This window comes from Podarcis bocagei, assembly GCF_964188305.1.
Source record: "Podarcis bocagei genome assembly, chromosome: 12".
In the NCBI taxonomy this organism is placed as follows: domain Eukaryota; kingdom Metazoa; phylum Chordata; class Lepidosauria; order Squamata; family Lacertidae; genus Podarcis; species Podarcis bocagei.
In genome coordinates, this window is record NC_138137.1 from 14,630,212 (window position 1) to 14,650,907 (window position 20,696).

A 20,696-nucleotide genomic window follows, 5' to 3' on the forward strand; every position below is an offset into this window, starting at 1 on the left:
GACGAAAACAAAAAGAGGATAGAGGAATTAAGAGGGGAGGTGAGGCCACTGAGCAGACAGGTAACTGAACAGCAAGCGTACCTGTCCCTGGCAGAATTGAAAAACAGGGAAAATAATCTCAGATTGAGAAATATTCCAGAATCCGAAAAGGAGGACTTGATTGGCTTTCTGACAACAGAAATCTCCAAATTTTGGGGATTGACAGAAGATAAGGACTTTAAAATAGTCACCGCTTTTAGACTAGGAAGAGTGGTCAAGAAGGATAAACCAAGAGACTGCTTGATCATTTTGAGATCAAAGCAAGAAAAGGACAACATACTCGGCCTACATTTTAAAAATTCTTTGGTGATACAGGGAAAGACGGCAGAAATCTTCAGAGATATACCAAAACAGCTTTTGGATTTAAGAACCACATATAAAGACCTAGCAAGCCTATTGAGAAATAATAAAATCCCTTATAGGTGGGAATTCCCTCAAGGACTATCTTTTACCTTGAAAGAGAGGAAGGTAAGAATTAGATCAGCGGAGGAGCAAGAAAAGTTTTTGAACGACCACGGGGAGGACCTTCGGAAAGGAGTAGCAGGAGCCTGGCCACCTCCCCCGTTTGGTGTTAACCCGGTTCCACCTCCAGGTGAAGAAGACAAAGGAGATACCCCTACTGACAAATAAATTGATCCAGGATGTCTCTGCAGTTACTTAGTTGGAACATAAATGGCGCAAATTCTCCCGAAAAAAGGAAGAAGATTTTTCATATTTTAAGAAAAGAGCAATTGGACGTTATTTGTCTTCAAGAAACGCATGTGACCAGGCTCCACAGGAGAGTGTTAATTAATAAGAAACTAGGCCAAGAGTTTATTTCATCAGACAAGGTTAAAAAAAGAGGAGTAGTGATTTATGCAAAGGAGAACCTGGCACCAAAATTGGTATTTAAAGATGAACAAGGAAGAATTTTGGCGATAGAAATACAATCACAAGGAGAAAAATTTCTGATAGTTGGAATATATGCACCAAATGATGGGAAATCGGAATTCTACAAGAGACTGCATGAGACAATGCTGGATCATATTGACTATACCAACATCATTTTGATGGGAGACATGAATGGGGTAGTCTCTACCTACATGGATAAGTCACAAAACCAAAACCTGAACAAGGATGGCAGACTTCCAAAGACCTTCTTTGAACTTACAGACAATATGGATCTGATTGACATTTGGAGGACAAAGAACCCTCTAGGCATGGAGGGAACTTTCTTCTCTGAGGCCCATCTATCATGGACAAGAATTGACCAAATCTGGATATCAAGAGGACTGGCACCTAAGACAAAAAAAATAGAGACCTGCCCTAAAACTTGCTCCGATCACAACGCCTTGAAAATGGATTTGAGACTCACACCAGCTGGATCCTTCAGATGGAGAATGAATGACTACTTGTTTAGAGATCAGGAGATTGTGAAGAAGGCCCAAAAAACGTTGAAAGACTATTTTGAAATAAACTTGAATACTTCGGTGGAAAAGAAGACAATCTGGGACGCGAGTAAAGCCGTTATGAGAGGGTTTCTGATACAACAGAACACCATTAAAAAGAAGCTCTGGAATGGTAAAAAGGACAATATTTTGAAAAGAATAAGAGAGGGAGAAAGAAAATTGAGATTAAATCCAAAATCAAAAGAGGTCTTAAGAGAAATAAAATTTCATCAAGTACAATATACAAAATTGATAAACCAAGAAATCGAATGGAAAATTAAACAGATGAAACAAAGATCATTTGAGTCGGCGAATAAATGTGGGAAGCTGCTGGCATGGCAGCTGAAGAAGAGACAAAAATTGAACTTTGTTACCAATCTGGAGGTTGAAGGAGAATGTATTCAGAAACCAGAAGAAATTAGAAAGTGTTTCCAGAGATACTTTAAAAAGTTGTACACCCAAGGACCACAAGCAGAGATGGAAATAAATAATTTCTTAAAAAGTCATGGCCTGCAAAAACTAACACAAGACAAACAAACAACCCTGAATTGTAGAATAACACAACAGGAAATTGAAAGAGCCATTCAGAATCTGCAAATAGGCAAATCCCCGGGCCCAGATGGGCTTACCTCCAAATACTACAAGACTTTGATGGAATATTTGATACAACCATTAATGGAGGTATGCAACCAGATCATGGAAGGGAAGGGGGCACCAGAATCGTGGAAAGAAGCATTCATCACTCTGATACCAAAACTGGAATCTGAAAAGACTCAACTCAGAAATTATCGCCCTATCTCGCTCCTAAACGTGGATTACAAAATTTTTGCTGATATTTTAGCAAACAGACTGAAAAAAGTTTTGAATGAAGTAATTCATAAGGACCAAGCAGGTTTTCTCCCTGGTAGGCATTTGTCTGATAATACTAGGAATATCATTGATGTTTTGGAGTTACTTCAGACAAATATGAATACAAAAGCAGTCTTGATTTTTATAGATGCGGAGAAGGCCTTCGACAATATATCTTGGAAATTTATGAAGAAAAATTTGGAAGGGATGGGAGTGGGAAGGGCGTTTCAAAATAGTATTGAAGCAATTTATTCAGAACAAAAGGCTAAATTGATAGTAAACAGTGTGGTGACGGAGGAGTTTAAAATTGAAAAAGGGACACGACAGGGGTGCCCCCTATCACCTTTGTTATTTATTTCCGTCCTGGAGGTTTTGCTGAACTGGATTAGGAGGGATCAGCAGGTGGAGGGAATACAGGTCGGAGAAAAGCAATACAAACTTAAGGCCTTTGCAGACGATTTGGTTTTGACACTACAGGAGCCAGAAATCAGTACAAAAAGAGCTCTTGAACTGATTTCTGAGTTTGGTCGGGTGGCGGGATTCAAGTTGAACAAACAAAAAACTAAGGTTCTGGCAAAAAACTTGTCATCTGCAGAAATAGATGGGTTTCAGAAGGAAACAGAATTAAATGTGGTTACAAAAGTGAAATACCTAGGGGTTAATTTGACTGGGAGAAATTTGAATTTATTTAAGGACAATTATGAAAAATGCTGGTCAGAAATTAAAAAGGACTTGGAAACTTGGTCAAGATTGAAACTTACCTTGTCGGGAAGAATTGCTGCGGTAAAGATGAATGTATTGCCAAGAATGCTGTTTCTGTTTCAAACCCTTCAGATCGTGGACAGAGTGGAATGTTTTGGAAAGTGGCAGAGAGATATTACGGAATTTATCTGGCAGGGCAAAAAGCCCCGAATAAAATTTAAGATATTAACAGATGCAAAGGGAGAGGGGGGTTTGCCCTGCCGGATTTAAGACTGTACTATGAAGCCGCATCTCTCTGCTGGATGAAAGAATGGTTTCTGTTGGAAAACACTGATGTCCTAGATCTAGAAGGGCATAGTAATGTGTATGGGTGGCATGCATATTTGTGGTACGACAAGGCAAAGTCTCACAAATTGTTTAAAAGCCACATTGTCAGGAAACCTCTATTTATTGTCTGGACTAAATACAAGGACTTACTTGAAAGCAAGACCCCGAGGTGGCTATCACCGACGGAGGCAAAGGCCATAAAACTACGTAATATGGGGAGTGGCTGGTTGAGATATTGTGATATAATTGAGAGAGATGGTGATACTTGGAGGTTGCAGAGTTTTGAAAAATTGAAAGGAAAGGTGCGAGACTAGTTTCATTATGCCCAAATTCTAGAGATTTTTAAAAAGGACAAAAAAATTGGTTTCCAGGTGGAGAAATCAAAATTAGAGACAGAACTACTTGAACCTAAGACGAAAGTGCTTTCAAGAATGTATAACTTGTTGCTTGAATGGAATACCCAAGATGAGATAGTTAAATCAGCAATGATAAAATGGGCACAAGACATTGGGTACAACATTATGTCTGAAGACTGGGAAAGGTTGTGGACCACCGGTATGAAATTTACGGCATGCAGTGCCTTAAAGGAAAACATTATGAAGATGGTATACAGGTGGTACATGACCCCAGTCAAACTTGCAAAGATTTATCATTTGTCTGATAATAAATGTTGGAAATGCAAGGAGGCTGAAGGAACTTTTTTTCACCTCTGGTGGACATGCCCGAGGGTGAAGGCTTTTTGGGAAATGATTTATAACGAGTTGAAAAAGGTGTTTAAATACACCTTTTGTAAGAAACCAGAGGCCTTCCTCCTGGGCATTGTGGGCCAGAGAGTGTTAAAAAAAGATAGAACTTTCTTCTTATATGCAACCACAGCAGCAAGGATCCTTATAGCTAAATACTGGAAAGCACAGGAACTACCCACGCTGGAAGAATGGCATTCGCAGCTGATTGACTATATGGAATTAGCCGAAATGACAGGCAGAATCCGAGACCTGGGAGAAGATGTAGTGGAAGAGGACTGGAAAAAATTTAAGGACTATTTACAAAAACATTATAAGTTATATGAATGTTGAGAGTTTGCTAAGTGCTTTGGAAAAACATGCTTCAGTATTGAAATTGGTAAATGATTGAAACTAAGTTTTAAGATTTTGAAACGTATAAATTATGGACTATATAACTAAATGAAAACACAAAAACAACTGAAATAAGGTATTAATTTGCTGTTTATTTTTCATTGTAAAGATGGCAGGGGATGGAGGACGTGGGGAAGTCTGGTTGACTATGAAAATGGATCTGAAAAAGTGAATTTCTTCTTTTTCTTTATAACTTTCTTTTTCTTTCTGTAAAACCGCTTTTGTTGTGTTACTGATGTTGTATTTTTACCCTGGAAAAAAGCAAATAAAAAAACCATTATAAAAAAAAGAAAAAATAAAAAAGAAGAGAAAAAAGAAAGAAAAATATATTAAAAAAGAAATAATCCATTTTTCAATATCTTTAAGTTCATTTGCTTATTTCCTTGACCTCCTCACACCTCCCCTTTTTGTATTCCCGTTTACAAAGTCCTTTCAGCAAATCCTTACCCTCTTTCATTTATCTTTACTCTATATTCTTAACCTATTATAACTATATATTTTCATCCAAATAACTATCTATATTTACATATTCTTATTAGCCTTAATACCAAAACCACTTATTTTCAGTCCAACGTCATTTTAACATTCATTAATTTTACAGTATTTCTGTGCCTCTGCTTTTAACCACAGTTTCTGGCACACAGAAATGTAGCAGGCAAAGGTTTCCTCATCCTTCGTTTAACATCAGGTATTAAATATATGTATGCCAGGCTGCTGTTAAAGACGCGGGTTATATCCAAGTATACTCAAAGCAGATTCGTTGAAATGAATGGATCTAAGTTAGTCCCTTGTCTATTAATTTCAGTGGGTCTACTCTAATATTAGATACAATCAATAGGAACACAAGCGATTCAAAAGGTGTATCCTCTGCATCCCAGAAGCAAAGGGAAAGAGATTAATTATTATTATTAATTCAAATTATATACTGCCCTTTATCAGAAGATCCCAAGGCGGTGTACAACAGTAAAAACACATTACAGAACATCAACGATAAAAACATAACATAATAAAGAAAACATAATGACAGACAGCCTACTCGTAAAATAATCACCATAATAACAGTCATCTCCCCCACACTCTTACAGACCACGGATTATTTAATAGCCATTGGCCTGGGTAAAGAGGAATGCTTTTGCCTAGTGCCCAAAGACATGCAGTGATGGTGCCAGGCGAGCCTCTCTGGGGAGAGCATTCCACAATCGAGGAGGCACCACAGGAAAAAGCCCGTTCTCTTGTTGATATTGATACGGATACAGGCTCCCCACATAAGATGTACCAGGGTAGTTCTACATGGGTGAGCTTCCAAGGGCCGCATACATGCCAGTGACAGATGGGGCCCAAGACACAAGCAGCTAGCTTCTGCACAAACTCACGCCTCCCTCTGTAACGTTCTTGCAGACAGCCAAGTGGTGTTAGCAGAGTTGAAGGACACTTTCCAGCCCTGCTAAAACAACTTTGGGTGCAAAGGAGAGCCCGTGAGGGCTGCAGCCTTGAGGTTCCACACTTCTGATTTAGTGCATTTTTATCCTATTTGTCAAGCCAAAAGGGTTTCCAGGGTGGCTAACAGTTAATTACAAAACTACCGTTAAAAAGGGACGCGGGTGGCGCTGTGGGTTAAACCACAGAGCCTAGGACTTGCTGATCAGAAGGTCAGCGGTTCGAATCCCCGCGACGGGGTGAGCTCCTGTTGCTCGGTCCCTGCTCCAGCCCACTTAGCAGTTCGAAAGCACGTCAAAGTTCAAGTAGATAAATAGGTACCACTCCAGCGGGAAGGTAAACGGCGTTTCTGTGTGCTGCTCTGGTTCGCCAGAAGCGGCTTAGTCATGCTGGCCACATGACCCGGAAGCTGTACACCGGCTCCCTCGGCCAATAAAGCGAGATGAGCGCTGCAACCCCAGAGTGGGTCACAACTGGACCTAATGGTCAGGGGTCCCTTTACCTTTACCTTTACCGTTAAAAACTAAAACCAGTCATAAGAATCATTTAAAACCCGAAATGGATACCAAAATCATATAAAACCAAGTGCAAGCATCATTAAAGCTGTTTTTAAAAGGCACCTGAAATTTTGTTTGTTTGTTTGTTTGTACCCCAGCTATCTGACTGGGTTGCCCCAGCCACTCTGGGCAGCTTTCAACATATAGTCATACCTCGTATTATGTTTGCTTCATGATACGTTTTTTAGGTTGCGTCCTGCGGTGACCCAGAAGTACCGGAAAGGGTTACTTCCAGGTTTCGCCGCTCACGCATGAGCAGACTCGCAAAATGATGTCACGCGCATGCACAGAAGCAGCAAATTGAATACCGCGCATGCACAGACACGCCGATGCGAGTTGCGTTCTGCTCATGTTGCAAACGGGCCTCCGGAACGGATCCTGTTCGCAACCAGAGGTACCACTGTATATTAAAACAGTATACCTTCTAAAGCTTCCCTATACAAGGCAGCTTTCAGATGTCTTCTAAAGGTTATATACTCATCTCCTCATCAGGTGGAAGGGTGTTCCACACGGCAGGTGACGCTATCGAGAAGGCTGCTTCCCTGTAGCTTCACTTCTCACAGGGAGGGAAAAGTCTGGCAAAATGGAAAGAAGTCTTCATCAGGTGCCAAAACTGGCAGGGAACCAGGCAGAGGGCCTTCTCGGTAGTGGCGCCTTCCCTGTGGAACACCCTCCCACCAGATGAAAAAGAGAACAACAACTACCAGGCTTTTAGAAGACACCTGAAGGCAGCCCTGTTTCGGGAAGCTTTTAATGTTTGATGTATTATAGTATTTTAATATTCTTTTGGAAGCCGCCCAGAGTGGCTGGGGAAGCCCAGCCAGATGGGCGGGGTATAAATAATAAATTATTATTATTATTATTATTATTATTATTATTATTATTATTATTATTATTATTATTATTATTATTATTATTATTATTTAAAGTCAGTGCCCAGCTTGTGAATATTGTGTGAACACCCCTATAGCTGGATTTGAACAGAGTGCCTTTTACCGAAAGAAATATGGTGGTGATCTTTCCTAGCCTTAAATACTCCATTTCCCAGCATGCCAAATGTCACTGCCGATTAGAACAGGTGGCTTTCGGAAGCTGCAGTTCCAAGAGAAGAGGCTCAAAAATATTACCTTTCTGCATCTCATAAAGCTGCAACTGGTCCAATGATGGATTTGAGCAATTTCTCAGCTTCCATTCCCTTCTATAAACATGTTAGTAGAATAGCAGCAATCTCTGCATGTTCTCTATCCCATATCGACCTGTTTATGGGCAAAAGGGCCAGCGAAATACGCGACTGTGCAGGCACCCTGTTAGTAACATCTCTCTTGTATTTAGTTTGGTGTGTGGGAAATAGGCAGGAATGTTGCTCCGTAAATCTCCATTAGTTCACACACAAATGACCGCTTTCTCATTTGTACTGATAATCTTACAGCTAAATGGTAAAATTGGTGAATGAATCTATCAAGAAAAATACCCTCAATACTTAGGTGATTATTGTCGAATAGAAGGTTATGCATTTGGGTCAAGAAAGACAGCTCTACTGGACTTTAATTCTCTCTATTCTATGTATGTCATGAGGGTCTACCCTGAGGTTCATTTTCTTGAAGCTTGGAAATGGATCAGACCAAAGGCCTACCTACTCCAACATCCTTCTCCCATGGTGGCCAACCGAATGCCCATAGGAAGCCAACGAACAGGACACAAGCAGATTAGCACTATTCCACTCATATTCCTCAACAACCAGTCTGAGATACTCATGGGCGTAGCCAAGAGGGGGGCAGCTGCCCCCCAAATCAAGTAAATCAATAAATGTATTTAACTGAATATTTAACTGAGGTTCTGCACACCCAACATAAAGCCTGCCCCCCATAAATCCTGGCTACACCCATGGAGATAAGGGAGGTAATCTAGAAGTTAGGACGAGCAACCATTGATAATCTTAGTTTCCACGAATAACACCCTATTAAGACACCCAAGCTTGTGGCCATCATTATAGGCTGTGGTAGCAAATTCTATAGTGTAACTATGAACTGTGTTCCTCCCTTTTGTCTGTTCTGAATCCCCCACCATTCAGTTTTACTGGCTAAACCCTGGTTCTATTATTATGAGAGAAGGAGTTGCACCACATCAAGGGAAATTGCTTGGCAAAGATTAAGGATTCAAAAATATGTATGCTAGAATAAATTCACGCTAAAATGCTGTTGAACTTTCGTGAGGACCTTTTTGCTGTGGAAATTCGCAAATGTGGAGAACTAAACTTAAGATTGTGAAATTAGAAACTGAAATTGCCAAATCCACTCATCCTTAGCCATGAGGCAGTATTAATTGGACTATCAAAGATGCCCCATTGTCCATTGTTCACTCAAAATTCGCCTCTCTTTTTCCATGTAATGTGTCCTTCAATTTTAATTAATTTAAGAAACCCTGCTCTTAAAGGGCAGCCTCAACCTACAAAACTTTTCATAACTAAATACATACTATCAGAAAGGAAATTCAATCACATAAAACGCAGGGGGCAGGGCCTTTTTGCTAATGGCACCTGAATTGTGGAATGCAGGAGTCATCAGGAGATTTGCCCTTGTTGGCAGACAAAGACCACTTCCTTTCCCAAGCCTTTGGTGTGGAATAAAAGGATCGGGAAAATATGCTTGTGAGGTCCTTATCTCTTGTGAGGCTCATTTTAGATTTTGGACCTGGCTGTTTTTAGCCTCTAGTGCTTTAAAACGCTTTTTCACATTGTACTTTTGATTCAGTATTTGTAAGCCACGCTGGGAATTCGTCTGAAGGGCAGGATATGAATTCTTAAACAAAGTAAATAAAATCAGTAATTCCATGGATTATCCTTGGATCCCTGCAGAACTTTCTTGACCTTCGTCTCCCTTTGAGTTCAGGTCCACATTGCACTCACAATGTGTGAGCAACAAGCAAAGCAGACCATCTCTACATAGAGAAAGTCAGAAGGACTCTGAATCTCACACATGAGGAAAGGAGGGCTGGCTTTTCTGTCCTGTCCATTTTTTCCTCTGTCCTCATTTCCCCTTCAGTTTGGGAGGAGGCGAAGCAGGAAAAAGTAGCCATTAAAAGGAGAGATAAACAGCGATTTGCTATGGGGTGGGTCCAGAGTAGAATAATTAGTTTGCAAAAGGGATTGAGAATCAGCAGAGTCTTCCCCCTACAGTAGGGGTGGCAAATCTTTGGTACTCTGGATGTTACTAGAATACACCTCCCATCATCAGTGACTACAGTCCATAACAGCTGGACCTGATGAGAGTTGGTGCCCAACATCTGGAGAGCCACAGTTTAAACACCCCTGTACTAGAAGAAAGATGGTGTATTTTCATATTCCCTCTGCAGCCTGCCATGCCAGAAGTCAGGGGTATAAGTGTGGGGGAGCAGGGAGGCAGTTGCCTCGGGTGCACAATTTTGAGGGGGACACAACCAGGAGCCCCAGTGCAGGTAGGCAAGGGAGTGGAATTTGCAGTGACACGTGCAACCTGTCAGACCACTGCAGATTAGCTGCTCCAACGGCATCAGGGGTGAGGGATGGGCTGGCACGGTGGGCTCCCTTCACCCTCTGTGTCCGCTCCCCCACCGCCCTGGGCACTGGTAACCCACTCTATGCCACTGCCACAAGCGGCTGAGGGAGCAAGGTAAAGGTAAAGGGACCCCTGACCATTAGGTTCAGTTGTAACCAACTCTGGGGTTGCGGAGCTCATCTCGCTTTATTGGCCGAGGGAGCCGGCGTACAGCTTCCAGGTCATGTGGCCAGCATGACTAAGCCGCTTCTGGCGAACCAGAGCAGCGCACGGAAACGCCGTTTACCTTCCCCTGGAGCGGTACCTATTTATCTACTTGCACTTTGATGTGCTTTCGAACTGCTAGGTTGGCAGGAGCAGGGACCGAACAACAGGAGCTCACCCCGTCGCGGGGATTCGAACCACCGACCTTCTGATCGGCAAGTCCTAGGCTCTGTGGTTTAACCCACAGCGCCACCCGCGGCAGGGAGCAAGAGGAATGAGCAAAACATGTTTCCATCCACTTCCTCCTGCGAGAGCCTGAAATGAGCAGCACCCTGCTCTTGGGAACTCTGGGTTCAAGACAGGAGGAGAAAGGCAGCCTGTGGTTTGTCTTGCTTTGTGTGTGCAATTGCATCTCCCTCCAGCATTCTCTGCCTGTGAGCAGGGAAGGCTACAGTATTCTCAACGGGCAGAGTCAGGTTGCTCTGATATGATGAGCGTCAGTGAAGGAGGTGGAATAAATACTTCACTCCACAACCTGGATCCCTATTTATTTTGCCAATTGTTTTAACACACACTTTAAAAAAAAATCTGTAACAAAATAAACTCGGGAATCGAACACAGAAAAGAGCAGGAGAATGGCAGCATTAAATCTGTAGAAGGCTAAGAGGTGAGAGCAAAGTGAAGGGAAATGCACTCAGATCCGGTCACAAGTGAAGGTTTAATATCAGCTGAAAATTGGTTTTGCAGAACATTAGACAGTGTCGTCCTTGGTTTTCCCCCCACAAATGCAATTTGGCATGTGTTCCAGTTGAAAATGCAGGCACTGGCATTGCAGTTGGGTGGCATTCTTGCAATTACGATAGTAGCTGACTTTTTTTTTGCAACTGGGGAAAGTAATGGGGAAATATACTTGAAAGTGTGGGATAACCGAATGATTAGTGGGAAGATGCATAAACACTGCACAAGCAAATCCGGATGAATACAGCTCATTGCTGTATCACCTCCCCACAAACAGATTGGAATGAATGCTCAATAAGGACCTGGATATAGTACAACCTTCACATAAGCATATCAGGATGAATGCTCAACGAAGAGCATGTCTGGAAGAGCCCCATGACAGGCAAACCTTCGAGGATTTCTATTTCACTCACTGCACATGATTCCTCACAATCTGCTGCCCTGATTTACACGGCCCCTTTGCTCCACAGCCAAGTGTCCCAACTCTTGCAAATAAGTGGGTGCTAATGTGCTCATTACATATGGAAGTGAGAGCTGGACCATAAAGGCTGATCACTGAAGAATTGATGCTTTTGAATTCTGGTGCTGGAGGAGACTCTTGAGAGTCCCATGGACTGCAAGAAGATCAAACCTCTCCATTCTGAAGGAAATCAGCCCTGAGTGCTCACTGGAAGGACAGATCCTGAAGTTGAGACTCCAATATTTTGGCCACCTCATGAGAAGAGAAGACTCCCTGGAAAAGACCCTGATGTTGGGAAAGATGGAGGGCACAAGGAGAAGGGGACGACAGAGGACGAGATGGTCGGACAGTGTTCTAGAAGCTACCAACATGAGTTTGACCAAACTGCAGGAGGCAGTGGAAGACAGAAGTGCCTGGCCTGCTCTGGTCCATGGGGTCACGATGAGTCGGACATGACTAAACAACTAAACAACAACAATGTGCTCATTGGCATATCAGGCAAACCAGAAGTTTTCACTCTTTCCAGAGCTCGGTGCTCAGCCTTCTGTATCTCAGTTAGGCCATGCCTTGCAGCTCCTATAAGAGATTTTCACTTTTACCTTCTCCAGCAGCTTTGCTCTCTTTCTTCCAAGCAGAGAAGCAGCACTCCAACACACTATTCAACTTAGCAGTGTTCACAGTGGATTCTAAAATGAAGCCGTCTTGCTTCACATAAAATGGGGTCTCTCCTTCAGTAGATACCTCCCATGTGGCCAATGTGAGCCAATCACATGAGATCTACTACAGAACTCTCTAGAATTCAGTTACCGACCAATCAAATTTAAACATACAATACAGTGGTACCTTGGTTCTAAAAACGCCTTGGTACTCAAACAACTTGGAACCCAAACACTGCAAACCCACAAGTGTGGCAGTTTTGCAAACTTTTTCAGAAGTCAAACATGCTCCACTTTGAGTGTTACGCTTCTGTTTTGAGAGTTACGCTTCTGATTTGATTGCCACACTTCCGTTTTGAGTTTTACACTGAGGTCTGTCTGTTTTTGCTATTTATTTTGCGTTTTTGTTTTAGCAACTCTTTTTTGTTTTTGTGCCTGTGTGGAACCCAGTTCAGCTACTGATTGCTTGATACATTGTTTATTGCTTTCATTTTATGGATCAGTGGTCTCGTTAGATAGTAAAATTCACGTTAAATTGCTGTTTTAGGAGTTGCTTTTAAAAGACTGGAACGGATTAATCCATTTTGCATTACTTTCTATGGGAAAGCGCGCCTTGGTTTTGGAACGGACTTCCAGAACAGATTAAGTTTGAGAACCAAGGTACCACTGTAATGGATGCAAGCATTTGCAATTTCAGTGAATTAAAACACTATACTTAACAGGGCACCTTAGCAGCCCCTGCTGCCCATGGAGATGATCTGCTGTTGAAGCAACTGGGAAATTGGCATGTCCAGAACACTGCTTGCTTGCCTGTGGCAGTGTATCTGGGTTGTAAATCAGAGCAATACATTATGAAGGGATCAGATGCTGCGAGCTTTGGGTGTCTTGGAAACATACACATGAAATAAAATTTGCCAAAGTTGCTTGGATCTTGCTTGCTCGGTCTCTTTCATAAAAAAAAAAGTACATAAAAAAACTTTTGAGTTTACCTGAAGCAGAGTGGGTAGCCTCAACATGTAAAGGTTACAGTTAATGGATTTTTGAGGCCAATTGCTCCAGGGAGTCTTGTTCACCCAACGGTTGTTCTTTGCAGTTTTATATTGCCAAAGCCCCAGGGGTTGGGGACTCTTAATAGTGTGATATTAAACCATCCTCTAATATGGTTTTTGCGATGCTCAGAACCTACGATGAACTGGTAACAGCCGACTCAGCAGATGAGGCTGAATCACTTTGCCCCCAAAGCACAGGAAACCTTAAGAGGGTGCTGACCGCAAAGCAAAGTGAAAAGTTGCAAAATTTGCATAAAGTGGAGCCGAGCCAAAATCCTATCACTTTGCATGGGTTCCTTCATTATTCACGTTTTTTGGGGTGGCAGCAATCATTTCCTTCCAATGCTCAGGGAAGGCACTAGGTGTGGGGGCATCATCAAGAAGGCAGTGTGGTGGGCAGGCTGCCAGTGCAGTTGTTGCTGCTGCTGACCTTTGCAGTGGCAGCACACACACACACACACACCATTTCGAGGGGTATGGGAGCTGTGCTACTATCACTGTTAATGCTGAGCCCCAGAGAAACTGTTAGAAAATTTCTTCTTGCCCAGAGGAATTGGGTGAAATGGTCCTCCTGATTTCTGTGCTTACAAATAAAGTAGGGAATTTTAAGAGGCCAGATGGAAACAGCTGCGGCATAAACAGAAACACCATGGAATTTTATTTTTATTTATTTAATTTGCAAGGGTGCCGTTTGCAAAATGGGAAGAGAAAGGCTGGCGTTAGGACTTTTAGATAAAGCATGGTCACAGATCACTGGTATGAACAGGAAAAAAAGCATGATATTTACAGGTTAATATTTTACAAAGCAATTCATTTACGAGGGCGAAAGCACACCTGCAATGCGTGTTCTGCAAATATTTTAACCCCGCCCCCTTTTTTTCTTTATATCTTTTGTAGGGTTTGTTTTGTCACGGAGGTGTTGCGGGGAGAAGGTGGAATTCAGCCCTGGCACACATTCAGGCAACCTTCACCATCCCTCTTCCCAACATCTGGTACGTAGGCAGAAGAAGCTGGCATCAGGCTGCATCAGCCATATTTCATTATAATCCCTTTGCAGTACCAACTGATTGTAAGGAAGAAGATCTAATTTTGAAACAGACAAAAATGCTGCAGTCGACTGACTGAAGAAGCAAACAGCAGAAAACTGGTGCAAAAAGAGGCAAACTTCTTGGGGGATTTTAGAAACCTTTCCCACCTTTGTCACACTGACCATCTGATTCAGCCCCAACATTGATTTTAAAAATTTCTTACAAAGTTCCTTCTTTGCACGGCAGAAGTAAATCAAAGTGAAGTGTTTTCTTCTCCCTTCATCCCATATTATCCCTGCACCTCACATCTCATGCATTTCCTTGCACATTATTTTGAAACGTGGCTGAAATGCAGGTTTTGAACACCCCAGTTTCTCCCAGTGGAGTACTCAAGTATGGACGCATGTGATCGGAAACCATAATCCAGCAATTTTTGAGGCAATGATTATTGAGCTCTAAGTGTCAATACTGCTGTAGGAATCAATCAAAGATCTCCTGATTTTACCTGGAGGTGGTAAGAGTACTATTTGTCTCAATTAAGAAGATAGCAAAATGGCATACATTAATTCCTGTCAGTGTCTCCATGCTACTCACTGCCCTCACCCTATGGCATGATGCCTGCTTCCATCTGAACAGTGCTCCATTTATTGATTTCTGATGATCCAAGTAAAACCATTCTTCACACAGAGGCATCTTCAGAAGCCTTCAGCTGGTCTTCAAAATAGAGGAGTTGATCTACTTCAAAACAGTCACTTGCCCGAGACACTATTTTTTCCAGGTATTCTCTGATTTCATTTTCACTTGCATTCTGCTTTCTTGCTCGTTGCAGGAATTCATAAACTTTTTCAAAGGTTTCTGTTCCCAGTTTCTGAATGGCTGACCTGTCAACAGAAAACGAACGCCAGCAAGTGAGCTGGATTATAAATAACGTATAGAAGTCCATCATTTACTATAATTGGACAGATATTGTATCTGGCAACTTTCTATAGCACTTTAACAAAATGGGGTGTGTGTGTGTGGAATACTAATGCATGCATCACAACACACACACCACATATACGGAGAAAATATTGACATCTGATTCAGTAAGATACTTTTATCACAACACCAGCTTCTACATGCATATTTACAGCCTCTGGATTATATAAAAAGGCACTGAACAATTTTCATGGAGTAAGTAGATAGCACAGCCATGCTTCATAAATCATCCTTTAGACGCTTACCAAAAGAGAGGAAGACTGTAGTTCACCACAAAGTGGAAATGGCATTTGTCTTCTGAAAATAGAATTTCCTCTCTTTTAAAATCTAATACAATGGTATCTCGGTTTAAGAACAGTCCTGCTTACAAACGATACAGTTTACGAACTCTGCAAAATCGGAAGTAGTGAACTTTACCTCAGTCTACAAACGGAAACTGAATGGTGGAAGGGCACTGGGAGTGGGAGGCCTCATTAGGGAAAGCGCGCCTCAGTTTAAAAACGGATTTGGTTTAAGAACAGACTTCAGGAATGGATTAATTTCGAAAACCAAGGTACTACTGTATATGCATGCTTCATTAATGAAAATTATACTTGTGCTGTCCTAATAGGACAGAGGGTTTTAGCCAAAGAGAGCGAGACCCCCACCTCAATTCAGTGTACAGAAAGCAAAAAGATAACCCTTCAGTGACCAAATCTAGTGCCAGTACTTGGCACCCTCAGGCAATAAGGCCCAAGAACCATAGTGGGTTCCACCATGCTTACATAAGCCCTGTTACAGTGGAACCTCGACTTACATCCGTCTCTTCTCACAGACGTTGCAAGTTGCGGCCATGGCAAACTTGGAAGTAAACACTGGGTTTGCCGCAATTTGCGCATGCGCGGAAGTGGCTTCTGCCATCTGCGCATGCGCACAAGTGCGCTGCTGCCGAATGTGCATGAGCACAACGGCGCCTCTACTAGCGTCCGGTTTCACCCATTGGATGGGCCTCCAGAACAGATTATGATCGTAAGTAGAGGTTGTACTGTAATTTAATTTTTTAAAAATCGGGGCCAGGTTCTGAGAGGGAAATTGTGTCACGTGGCTGGAACCACTGCCATGCTACTTCTCCCAAAATATTTGTGGGCATTACCCTGCAACAACACTATGTTGAGAATCAGAGGCAACGTGGACAAAGATGGCTGCACTTCCAGCCTCATGGCACAACTTTGGTCCTCTCAGCACAGCGTAGTGCTATGAGAAGCTGCCAGTGCTGTTGATCCTCTGAGGAAGGGTGGTATATAAACTTTATTATTAATAACAACAATAATACCACCCCTCCACCGGCTGATCGTGGATTGTGTGCCCCACAGCCCCCCAAAGGCGAGGCACCCCGGTATATAGTGTGTATACGGCATTTGCTATTTTCTGACACCTGCAACATAAATGCCTAGCTAATTTTAAAGAACAGAACAAGGGGAAGGCAAAGAAGACTGCTCCCTCTTCTGAAGCTTACACGCACACTCCAAACCCCATTCCTGAAAAATATATGTTTAGAAGTATAATTTTCTACCAAGGATAAAAAGATTTGCTGTCTAATCAATTACATATTACAGTGGAATAATAATGCAGAACACCAGAATAATAGCCTGAGGTTGAAAAGACGCTTATATGTTTGATAGACAGCAATGATGACCGTTTTTCTGTGCCATCAGAAGAAACATGAATTAGTGTGTTGAAATAAACTGTGGATTGTTCTGCTGTGATTCCCACTTCAGCCATGGAGTCAGGTTGATTTTACCCCCCCCCCTTAGTTCCTAATGGCAGATCTCTATTCCACCCAACCCCGCTTGTTCCTGATGTAGTTGCGTTATTTTCAGGTTGCGAACGGGCCTCTGGAACGGATCCCGTTCGCAACCAGAGGTACCACTGTATTGAGTTTTGGAATCAAATTACAGATGTGAAAGGTTTGGCCATAGGCATTGAGGTAAGTGATTTCTAAGGGTGAAGCCAGCAGCAGTAGGGTGGGAGGACATCCTGTGACCTACGTCAAATTGGGGAATCCCTGTTGGAGGAGTGCTATGCCCCTAGCCCCCCTCTGGGCATTCAAGCGCCACTACTGTTCAGTTGGCACCGCGCCCAGGTAACGCCCCCTGGATTCCTGCTGCCGTTGGCCAATTTTGTGGTAGGATTATGATCTGGCCAGTAATAGGCCAGTTTGCAGGAAGACACCATGCCTGCCCACAAAGCTGCCTGCCCGAAGAGGGCAAACAGACATAAGTTACACTATGAAATTTGCTGATAGAAAGAGAACATACATAAAAGTGATTTATTTGAATGTGGTTATTGGAAAGATTTTATGCCCAAGAACTGGTTAGGGGGGTTCTCTCTGAAATCAATAGTAAAACAACCTTTGAGCTCAACAGGAGCACATTGAAGCTATTTAGAAAGTCTCAACATTATTCTAAGCACTCACATGGACTATGTACCGCTTTGCTACGGAAAGGTAGACTTTTTCTTAGCTAGCTGTCAGCTAATCTTAAAGATCATGCCGTGCTCAATCAATTACTTCAACATGACCTTTCTTTCTGAATTTTTAAGAGACATGGGCATTTGATGCCAACGCCATTGGCCTAAGGGTCTTAAATACATAATCCTTCTGGATCTCAAGCAATAAGAAACATGGCCATTCATGGTGGAAGAACAGAAATATCACAAAATGCCTTTCTTTTGCAGCTTCTGAAAGACAATTTTACTTAGACTCAGCAGGTAATGATGATGCCTTGTGCCTGATCCTGGTGCGCTGCTGAGTGGAAGACACTGGGAACTGAACGAGAAGCAGTCACTGCTGTGCTGCAAAATTTTAATATACTTACATTTTTGTCCATGAAAGCTTTTCCACTGTACTCATCTACACGTTCTTGAATATTTAAACTGCACTATACAGTTCACTGCCGTTAAACTCTGAGCTTATTGCATGTATTCTTAGATTTCTTTGCAAAAAGAACACGAGATGCCATGTATTTAGAGTCATTTTCCTCCCTTTCTTTTGATTCCATCACTGAAAGAGAGTGGTATAAATGCCTAAGCCGATTATGCATGTTTTGTTATTCTGTAGTCAGGCACACACAAGGGCCCAAATCACGAAGCCACAGATAAGTCCCAAGAATAAAGTTCAGCTCCCGTTAATCAGCCAGGAGGCTGCCAACAGCAGTTTAGAGGACTCGGCTCATGTTGCCTCCCAATGGCTATTGCGTGTCAAGGCCCCGAGCCCTCCCCCATTTGTTGAATAATAAAACACATGGACACCAGTATTTTAGGTTAATGTGCTAATTAAGGCCACAACTTTATTGGTTACAGAATGTGAGTGTTATTAAGCACTGGAATTGAACCGACTACAGTGGTACCTCTGGTTACGTACTTAATTCATTCCGGAGGTCCATTCTTAACCTGAAACTGTTCTTAACCTGAAGCACTACTTTAGCTAATGGGGCCTCCTGCTGCTGCCGCGCCGCCGGAGCACGATTTCTGTTCTCATGCTGAAGCAAAGTTCTTAACCCGAGGTACTATTTCTGGGTTAGCAGAGTCTGTAACCTGAAGCGTATGTAACCTGAAGCGTATGTAACCTGATGTACCACTGTATATCTGACTCCTGCCCACCATGCAGGTAGTCCAGTAAGGGTCAACTACCAGTAGGGGAAACAGGAACCAAGAGGGATTTTCCCCGGCCTGCGTGGCTGCTTAAATACGGTAAGCCACGCCCCCCCCGGCCAACTGGATTGGTTGGCCGGGGGCATGATGCGGCCGGGACTCCCCTATGATGCGGGGGCACTGCCACACCCCTGCTGTGCACGGGGAGAGCGTGTGGCCTGCCCGCAACACCGCCCCACAGGAAAGTGGAGCGGCCTTATGCCAATGGTTCTGAAAGGCTTTTAAACGTGGCTCACAGATTTAGATCTACTTCTCCCCAACAGGATTGCTCTGCTTAGCTGCAATCCTATTCAGTGCCCTTTTCTAGAAAAAGAGAAAACGCTTTTCTAGAAAACTCACCTTGTTCTCTTTTAATAGAAATTGGTGCCCACCTGAGAGGTTCTGGAACCAGATTTGGTGAGTTCTGGCTGGGGGGGAAAGCCCTGGTCCTATTCCCACTTACTTGGGGGAAAAGTTAATTGAACTCAATGGAGCATACTTCTGAATAGACGTGTATAGAATAGCTGGTATTTAATTTAACTGGTGTTGCTAAGATATATAAGACTGAATTGGATAAGTGCTGGAGATGCAAAGAGGTGGAGGGAACGTTTTTTCATATGTGGTGGACTCGTAAAAGGTTAAAAGTATTGGGAAATGATCCATAATGAATTGAAAAAAATGTTTAAAAGCACTTTCCCCCCAAAAACCCAGAGTCCTTTCTGTTGGGTATAATTCAGACTGAAATTCCCCGGTGTCAAAAAAGGTTATTTATGTATGCTACTACTGTGGGCCATGTTTTGTTAGCTGAAAAATGGAAAATGAGCGAGGCCCCAACCAAAGAAGAATGACAGCTTAAGTTGACAGAATATGCACAACTTGCAGACATAACATACAGATTAAGAGAATAAGAAGAACATACGTTTAGAGAAGATTGGAAAACGTTTATTGAATATATAGGAAATAATTGTGTACAGCTGAAAACACTGGCAGCGTTAAGATAAATTCAACAGTGTAAATAAGTTTTGATGGATGCAATAATGGAATACTGAATAGTATAGGCTTTGTAAAATATGCAGGGATCTGTAATATTTAAATGAACCATGGAAAGAGAAGAAGGGAAGTCATTGATATTTTAAGGATGTAAAATGAGTGTTTTAAATTACAAAACAGAAAATTAAATAAAAATTATATACAAAAGAAGGAGGATTGCACGCGGTCAAAAGAGAGAAGGCAACCTTAAAAGCAGTGTTTTGGACATGGCTATGTAAAGCTGATTGATCAGATTTGCACCGAGATAATAACACAAAAGGATAAAATTACCAGTTTAGAGACAGGCAGAGACCGGCAAGATGATGTCTCACTTCAAAAGAAATGACAGACAATAAGAGAGAAAACATCCTCAAGTAATACGTAACTGCTGCTGGAAAAGATGTGGTTGTAATCTTAATATTCTGGAATCAAAGTTGTCTTTTTGTTATATGCATGCAAAAGCTAGCATCTCTAAAAAGGCAACTTACTCCCTCATGCTCCTCAGCTTGGTTGCAGCCGTGGTGCCGCTCAGCACTCCAGATCGTTCGGGTCCCAGCGGAGTCGCTCTGGTGACAGTCCCAGTGCCTACAGATCAATGCAGAGATGGACAACCTCATTCACCTTGCTCCTCTCAGCATCACTACAGATCCATAGCACTATTCAAGGACAATCAAGAAAAGGCGAGCAATTCACTTTTGTCACAGGGAAGCGCTGCCTTGATTAAAGACGAATTAGCTTATTAAATACACATTAAGGCAACTTGGCTCAGCAGGGACAGCGACGGTTTCAGTATGATAGCACATGCCAGATCTACACCATGTCTTATAAAAGATGTTTTTGTGAAGGGGAACTCTTATAACGATAGGAGAAACTGCACA

General features: G+C 42.4%; 1 protein-coding gene and 1 long non-coding RNA gene across 6 annotated transcripts in view; one reads left to right on the forward strand and one right to left on the reverse strand.

Annotated features, from left to right (window-relative positions):
- Nucleotides 1-13,745: 13,745 nt before the first annotated feature.
- Nucleotides 13,746-20,696, reverse strand: part of NEK11 (NIMA related kinase 11) — an 82,151-nt gene continuing 75,200 nt past the window's right edge. For 4 of the 5 annotated variants that reach the window (XM_081164622.1, XM_081164620.1, XM_081164621.1 and 1 more), the window contains exons 15-16: nt 20,307-20,403; nt 13,746-15,023 (exon numbers count right to left, since the gene is read on the reverse strand). In XM_081164622.1, the coding sequence (XP_081020748.1) occupies nt 14,822-15,023; nt 20,307-20,403 (299 nt within the window). In that variant the 3' untranslated portion in view covers nt 13,746-14,821. The remainder of the gene's footprint in view (nt 15,024-20,306; nt 20,404-20,696) is intronic. The other variant, XM_081164624.1, reaches the window with a different exon arrangement.
- Nucleotides 15,030-20,696, forward strand: part of LOC308570262 — a 30,070-nt gene continuing 24,403 nt past the window's right edge. The window contains exons 1-2 of the long non-coding RNA XR_014001054.1: nt 15,030-15,673; nt 15,935-16,128. This is a non-coding gene — a long non-coding RNA (uncharacterized lncRNA). The remainder of the gene's footprint in view (nt 15,674-15,934; nt 16,129-20,696) is intronic.